The sequence below is a fragment of the Sesamum indicum genome, linkage group LG5 (assembly GCF_000512975.1).
Source record: "Sesamum indicum cultivar Zhongzhi No. 13 linkage group LG5, S_indicum_v1.0, whole genome shotgun sequence".
In the NCBI taxonomy this organism is placed as follows: Eukaryota; Viridiplantae; Streptophyta; class Magnoliopsida; order Lamiales; family Pedaliaceae; genus Sesamum; species Sesamum indicum.
Window position 1 is genome coordinate 2,242,805 of NC_026149.1, and position 8,228 is coordinate 2,251,032.

General features: G+C 32.8%; 1 protein-coding gene across 1 annotated transcript in view; it reads left to right on the forward strand.

Annotated features, from left to right (window-relative positions):
* The window catches only part of LOC105161677 (syntaxin-132), a 7,658-nt gene continuing 1,916 nt past the window's right edge, over positions 2,487-8,228 (forward strand). Inside the window, exons 1-10 of the mRNA XM_011079451.2 lie at positions 2,487-2,804; positions 4,936-5,046; positions 5,201-5,257; positions 6,402-6,450; positions 6,798-6,886; positions 6,969-7,042; positions 7,642-7,684; positions 7,778-7,838; positions 7,943-7,968; positions 8,046-8,123. Coding sequence (XP_011077753.1) covers positions 2,787-2,804; positions 4,936-5,046; positions 5,201-5,257; positions 6,402-6,450; positions 6,798-6,886; positions 6,969-7,042; positions 7,642-7,684; positions 7,778-7,838; positions 7,943-7,968; positions 8,046-8,123 — 606 coding nt within the window. The 5' untranslated portion in view covers positions 2,487-2,786. The remainder of the gene's footprint in view (positions 2,805-4,935; positions 5,047-5,200; positions 5,258-6,401; positions 6,451-6,797; positions 6,887-6,968; positions 7,043-7,641; positions 7,685-7,777; positions 7,839-7,942; positions 7,969-8,045; positions 8,124-8,228) is intronic.

Consider the following 8,228-nt stretch of genomic DNA (forward strand, 5'->3'; position numbering starts at 1 on the left):
TTTGGTATAATTTAAATTAATATGACAATTTTAGGGTATATGATAATTATCTAATGACTAGTTTAGTATAACTATTAAAAAAGATTTTTTTAACAAACTTAGCATAAAATTCAACTATGATGTTTTACAGCTAATCCTATTTAAATTTATATCTGTACATTTATTAAATACAAAGAAAATTTCAATTTATTTAACTTCAATAATTCCTATTGTCGAAAATGAAAATGAAATTATTTTCTAATAGTCGGGTATATCGGGTCTGATCAGTCTAATCAATTAGACCCTTATCAGACCAGTTGTATGAACCATTGGCCCAACAATTTTACGGTGCCACCTTTATTTTCGAGAAAATGCAATTTATCTGGGGTAATTTGCTAAAAAAAATTATCAACAATAACTTCAACGTGGTCATTTGAACTTTATCCTCAACCCTTTAATTTTGTTGCACTTTGTATTTTTTGAAAAATAATGATGGGATATTTGGTCCACGTGTGTACAGACGCTCCGGGACGATTTTGAGTTCAGTAAAATTGTATGGGTTAAATGCAAACCGCTTTCAGTATATGAGATCATTTGTATATTCCCCCAATACGGAGAAATATACTGATTATTTTTTTTATATCATATCACATGGGGTACTTACATTTTTCCCTACTATTGATATGTGATATCAGAATATAATATAAAACCCTCACTATATATTATCATATATAAATTGGGATAAATGCAAATTATCCCCCTAAAATATCGGAGAAGGGCAAAAAAACCCTCTAAAAAAAAGGGGGCCAAAGAGCCTCCGCCAATCTTTTAATAAAGAAGTATATTACTCCATTTCGCTGGGCAATGTAGTTCAATCATCTATTTTTGCGACTGATTTAGCTATTTTAATTTGTAAATAGTCACTTTTACCCCTAATGACTAAATATAAAAATTGAAAAATATTATCGATTCTCTTTCTTTATATCGTTTCTCTTCTTTAGAGGTTTTCTTTTATAGATTCCATGTAGTTTCTATGAAAATATGTGCAACTTATTTAATAATTAAGAGTAAAAATAATCAATTACAGATTAAAATGACTAAATCAATTGCAAAATACAAGTAAACTATACTGACATGCAAAAGGATAGTATATTTCTTTATTAAAAAATTGGAAAGGTTCTTTATTCTTTTTTTTAATATTTTAGGAGAATAATTTATATTTATTCCTATATAAATTACATGATGTGATACCAAAGTGAAACAGAAATCTTTCTCCATCTATACCCACAGCGCACCACCCACCTACTGTGTACAGACATCCCTTTCAGGCAGCGGCGGCGACCATTGGACAGTCTTACTTCTATTGGGGTCCACGTCCCACCATTTTATAATAATATCCATAATAAGAATAAATCTGTAGGCACCAATTCACCAACCTACATTATCATGAACCTAAATAATCATCCTAATCAAAAATTAAAAATTAAGATAAATAATAATTAATTATATATACGAAAACACCGTTAACTGTTATTTCAGTATTTGAAATCAAAATATTAATCATATCCAAAATTGAAATTGAGTACGAACATTCACTTTGCTTTTACTATTTTTTTTTAAATTAAATTTGAATTTTTTTAAAAAAATAACCATATGAAATTTCCTTCTCGTCCTTTTAGTCCATAATTTTTTTTAGGATTGTTTTTAAAAAATAAATTATTTCATAGTCCATAAAAATATTTTATTCAATTCACTACAAAATATAAGTGAAAATTTAATATAAACTGACCAAATGAGTTAATTGTTGGAAGAACGTTAAATATGAGACTATTGGTAATTTTTTAAATAACATGGGCATTTAAATTAGGGATAATTACACTTTCCTCCATTGAGATTTGTTGTACTTACACATAACTCTCTTGTGGTTTGAAAAATTACATTTAGCACCACTGGAGTTTGATTCTGACTAACAAATAAATCCATTATTTAGTCAAAATTATTGAATTTGTTGATATTAACAAAAAGATCGGATAAAAATCTATATTTACCCTCAACTGATTTATTACTGATTTATTATATTTAAATATTATTAAATTACTCTCATACGTCTTCACACGTTAATACATGTGAGGAGATATATTTTCACCGTTAAAAGAGTAATTAGTTAGGAAAAAATTGTTTGTCTCGCAATAAATGAGTAATAAGTCAATCAGGGATAAAAATAACTTTTTATCCAATTTTTTTATTAATAAAAATAAATTCGATGAATTTTTACCTCCCTGCATTTGTTATATGAAAGCAAACTTCAAGGATGCTAAATATAATTTTTTAAATTACAATGAATAATTACATCAAATTTTAAGAGAGGAAGTGTAATTGTTCATTTAAATTATATAAAATTTTAAGAAAATTGGTTGTAATTTAGTTAATTTTTAATGTATTAATGTATGTAATAAATAGGCATGTAATTAAAAGAGGTGAATAGAGGAGGGGGTTTGAAATTAAAGAAAAGGAGCTGCCTTCCTTCACGCTCCATCTCTCAAATAATACCTGTGCCTGTGCGCCGTGGTTTCAACAGACAAAAAACACACAACACATACCTGTCTCTCTCTCTCTCTCTCTCCTCGCTGTCTCTCTCTCTCTCTAATTGAACCCGCGTACCAAAATTTCCAAATACAAAAAACCAAAAACAAAAGGAGGAAGAAAGCGAAGGAAGAGAGAGGGGGGAGGAGTCCTTTTCCAGGGAAGGAGATCTTTTTTGGTTGAATCTATACTTCTCTCGTCTCTCGAAATCCAATTGTTCCAAAATGAATGACCTTTTGTCGGTAAGTGCTTCGTTCTGGATGTTTGATTGCTGATGAATCTGTTGAGGAAATGATGGAATTACATGACGCGATGGTTATTTTGAAAATCTTGAATGTGGGGAATGCAGCAGCTTTTAGCAGCTGAATGTGGGACAAAAAGGGATCTTGTGTTATCCCTTTTGATGCCATTTTGGTTTTCTCGACCTCAAGAATAAGGCGGAAAAAAGGGTTAAGATTATTTGTGCCGAAATTTTCGATTGTAAAGTGCATTGTCTTGTCATATGTATATTCGAATTATTTTGGTGATTTTCTTGTTCTGATTTTGGATGTGTATAAATGTGTCGTGTCAATGAAAGATCCTATATTGTCCGTCGCTTTTTCTTTATGATTCTACGAATGTTTAGCATATGTCTATTGCGGGTGGGCGAATTTGTCCATGAAGTCGTGAACAAGATAACTTCTTGTTTTAAATGGCTCGGATGTTAAGGTTTTGAAACAAAATGAGCTTGGTTGTGACTTTAACTTTTGGCTTTAATTGATCTGATGAATCATTCAGATGTTTCAATATAAGTTTCATTAATTAGAGTTTGCATGGTGTATGTAGCTGAAAATCGTTGTTTGCTCTTAACTAATCATTGAAGGATTAAATAGTTTTTGCAATTTTGGCAAGTGCAAAAGGTGTCATCTAAAGAAGCCAACTTTAAGTTGAAAAGTTGATGATCTATAGTCTTGGATGAGGAGAAGCAATGAGGCAGTTCTCAACTGCTTGTTTGCTGAATAAATGCTTAAATACTTCTCCTATGATTTCATGGGGCTCCATTTAAAACCTGTGATACACAGTCATGGCATGGGGCAGAACCACTCCAACATGGAGATGAGACACGGCATCTCTTTAAAGTTTTGGGAATAACATAATACAAGTTAAATATGTATATTAGCACATATATTGATTTTTAATTGGTAACAAATTAATAGAGATATTGGTGCAATTACAAAGGAAAAGAAGTTCACTACAGTGTTGATGTCTGAATACTACTGGTCGTTTGTAGACTATGGATAGTTGAAGAAAGATAAGACTTTATACTTTAAGTGAAGAAATGTCAATAGAGACGAAGTGCATTTAGAAGAGGTAGCATACCTTTTTTAGATTAATTTTAGAAAGTTTTGACTTCCTTTAGCTTTTATTATGTACTCTTCTGCTTGCTATCTATATACAAATAGACTTCCACTGTGTCCAACACATGCCGGCACAATTGCTGTATTGAAGTTTTCCCTTTAAAATGTACGTGCCGGAAGCATTTGATGTCCAAGTACAACATAGGGTATTTTTTGCATTGTCACTACAATATAGTTTAACACTGTTGAACTTCACTTTACAATTATTTAATAGACTCTGATTGGATGCATTGGATTATGATTGTTGTGAGCAATAACTAAACCTTTTCATAAGCTATACTACATCGAATATTTGGGTTACTGGTACCAATTAGATTTGGACCTTTGTAACTTTCAAATCTGCTTGCAGGATTCAGAGTGGGTGAATGGTTGAGAAAAGACCCCAAACAATTGGTTCTCTTTATCTAATTTAAGAGTTTAGAAATAAAAAGAAATCAAAGGCATGAACCTGCTTAGCTCTTTTCAGATAAATTTCCGTTGCTAACAGAACCTAAATTCTGATTGCCACTCTTCTTATCTTAACATAGTAACAAGAACAGTATCTCCTTTAGAGATTTGCTTCTTTAAACTCTGTATCTAAAAGTTGTAGTAATCAACGAACATCCAACATAGAAAGCCTTGAAAATATGCTTTGTTTCTGCTGTGAGCGACAGTTGATATGGAGCTCCATTAAATTATTTCTCATGATGGTTGTCTCAAATTTCTTACTTGGTTGGGGAATCTTGATCATTACTCCTTAAACCAAATATTTCAAACAAATCCATCTATTTTCCATGATTTGCTTGTCCTTGCAGTATCTGGTTTAAGAAATTTTTTTATTTCTGGTCTAGCATCTAGAAAGTGAGGGAATTAGCAATTACTTTATCTTTTTGAATTTTAAAAGTATGAGCTATAATGCCCCCCTTTATGCTTTTGCTAAGTATGCTTCTAATACATATCATGCCTCAAATCTTTGTTCTTTTGGTGCATTTTGCAGGATTCCTTTGTGATCCCACGGGATCAAGGTAATAGGAATGGTGATATTGAAATGGGGATCGAGAGACAAATGCATTCAGGAGAGCTAGGCCTGGACAATTTCTTTAAGCAGGTAGCTATAAGTTAGCACAATGTGGTTCCATGATGATCAATAAATCGGCTTTTTTCTGTTTATTCCACAACCCAAAATTCTGACATAATGATTAAAGATTGGTGGTTATTTTTTAAATTGAAGCTTTGACTTGCCCTCTTACTTTGTCTTTTAGGTCCAGGAGATTGAGAAACAATATGAAAAACTCAATTCCCTACTAAGAAAGCTTCAGGTTTGTCTTTTATGTTTCTTTTCTTCCTTGTGAAATTGATAGACCTGTGGCCCAAGAGTAGAGATGCATCCATTTTCTTTTTTTCTGTTTCTTTTTTGACGAGTTCAACGGAATAGAACAAGCAATGAGTTACTTGCTAAGAGCTATGAATTTTCATTCATCCAATGTAATTGAAACTTCCTTGCACCATACATTGCTTATGTTGTATTTTGTGATTCTGCTACATTATACATCTGGTACTGTCCCTATTTTTTAATCTACCACTTGAATAAGGGGCAATGCTAGCAGTTTTGTCATCCTTGTTTTGACTAATGTTAGCAATATTAGGAAATAGTATGTTCACTAACTAAGTTCTCAGGTTAAATATGTATGTTCACTAACTAAGTCCTCAGGTGTTTGCATGCTGTACATGCATACTTTTTTCCTATCATGTTACATGTTACTTCAGGTTCCTCCAACTTCTTTCTTGAAATCATTTCTGAGCTGTTGTTCCTCACTGAATAGTTTATGAGCGCACCTGATTGCACAGGATTCTCGTTGTGTTCTGCTACTCATATGTTTATGTAACAAGAAAAGTTTTAAAAGGTTAATGGTGGTATATAAGACATGTTATTCTATTGGCTCTTCTTTTACCCATTAGTATTTGATCAGTCATTTTGTCCACGACACTATCAGAAGTTTACAGGTGTGCTCCATTATAGCATTTATTTGCTCCTATTTTTCTTTTCTAGACTTTCGGAAATTAGACTTCATTTTCTAAAGTGGAACGTCCTTCGCACTGAACGTAATGGTGTGCTAAACCACTACTTGTGGTGACAATAGTGTTAAAGAACACAAAACTCTTCACTTTTTCATCTTTCTTCAACAACTCCCTACTGAGTTCACCAAGATCACTTCTTTGGGATGAAGGGAGTATACCTGTGACTAAATTCTTTAATTCCATTAAGCTGCCCCAGTATGCATAATGCTGGTTGCATACAAGTGGCAACTGCAGAGTTATTGGCTAAATGTGGTGTAATGAGTTAAATAGATATATAGGCCACTTGTGAACTCCCTGTGTGGTACTTAGAACTATATAAGAACAGAAAATATGTCTGGTGCTAGCACGTGCATACTGATAAAATCTAATGTCCTTCAACTGCAGGACGCACACGAGGAATCAAAGGCTATCACCAAGGCTGCTGCTATGAAAGGTAATTTGTTTTTATTCTACTAAAATTGCTGACCGGTGTAACAAGAATGGATTTTCGGTTATAGTTAAATTTGCTAAATGTACATGATACTAAATTGAATCGTTTATTAGTTATACATCTGCCTAAGGCATGGTTTACAACAGAAGCAGTTTAAATCTTGAGTTAACTAAATTTGGGCATAGCTTTGTGAATTATCTCTTTCTTCACTCTTTTTTGAGTTTCTTGTTTGGTTTCTAATTTCTTACTTTCTCTTTTCTATATGGTTAACTTATGGCACTATTGACTTCTCATTGTTTGAATTCAGTTAATGGTAATCTCAATCTCAATTATGATTAATAACTCTGCAGCGATCAAGAAGCGAATGGAGAAGGATGTCGATGAAGTTGGAAAAGTTGCCCGTTCTATTAAATTAAAACTTGAGGAACTTGACAAAGAGGTGAAGCAATATTGTTTGACTTATTTAGTTTTGACCATGTAGATTTCTTCTGGTACTGATCTTTGTTTTTATTCTTGTCTAGAATTTAGCCAATAGACAAAAGCCTGGATGTGGACAAGGGTCAGGTGTAGACAGATCAAGAACAGCGACAACAGTGTAATTTGCGATCCCTTCTATTTCCTGGTTACTCTTAATTCATATGAATCTGTGTGCTGTTCCGAAAATTTTTGGAATTGATATAATATTATTGAGGTAGTTTGGCATCTTGCAAAATGCGTTGCACTGGTGGCTTGGTAGACGATCACCAAAAGTTATTATTACACAAAGCTTACATTTCATAACCTGCCTAGAGTTAGTGGGCTCTTTCTAATGAATTGTGTCTGGTTTAAAAATGTGAATCTAATGGACAGGTCTGAATCCAATTGAAAAATAGTTCTCTTGGAGGAACTATTAAATCATTCGACATTTTATTTTTATCATTACTTTTAGTTAATAGAATAAAACAATCAAATGCTCACGATATCATGAGCTTGTCCACCTAAGAAAATAGTGGATTTCCCTATCACTCACTTGTGCAAGACAAGTGCACTTCAATGTCTGTCCTGATTCCCTTTTTCCATCTTAATACTATAGCTGTTGTGGAACAATATGGCATTTGTTTCCAGTCTTTTGCATATTTTTTCTGTTGATAACTGAAATCTTGTTATAAATGTAAGGAGATTTAAACTCATGCATACAGTTATGCCTGAATGCAGGGCTTTGAAGAAGAAGTTTAAAGACAGGATGTCTGAATTTCAGGTAGATTAGCTGCATGTTAAATTGCTCTTGTGTATATCTTCACTTATTTTTCCATTTCTCATAGTCTCTTTATTTTATAATTACTTTTTGCAGACTTTACGAGAGAATATACATCAAGAGTATCGGGAAGTTGTTGAGAGGCGTGTATTTACAGGTGCTAAATAACATATTTATGAACAGATTTTTTGCTACTCTGCAAACCGTGTGTTACAGTCTATGAACGATTTCTGATGATTTCCTGTTTTATGTGGTTTTCAGTAACGGGCACTCGAGCTGATGAAGAGGTGAAGTCTATGACTTTTAATTTCCATAAAATCATTGTCTCGTTTAATCATTATTCACTTAGACCATTTTTCCCCAGACAATTGATCAATTAATAGAGACCGGGGATAGCGAGCAGATATTCCAGAAAGCAATTCGAGAACAAGGCAGAGGACAGGTGTTGTCTGCTGTTCTGATTTTTCCTTTATTTTCTTCTCCACGACTTTCTGTTTGCATTTTCTTCATTAGCTGATGTTTGTCTGATTATTTTTTCTATATATAT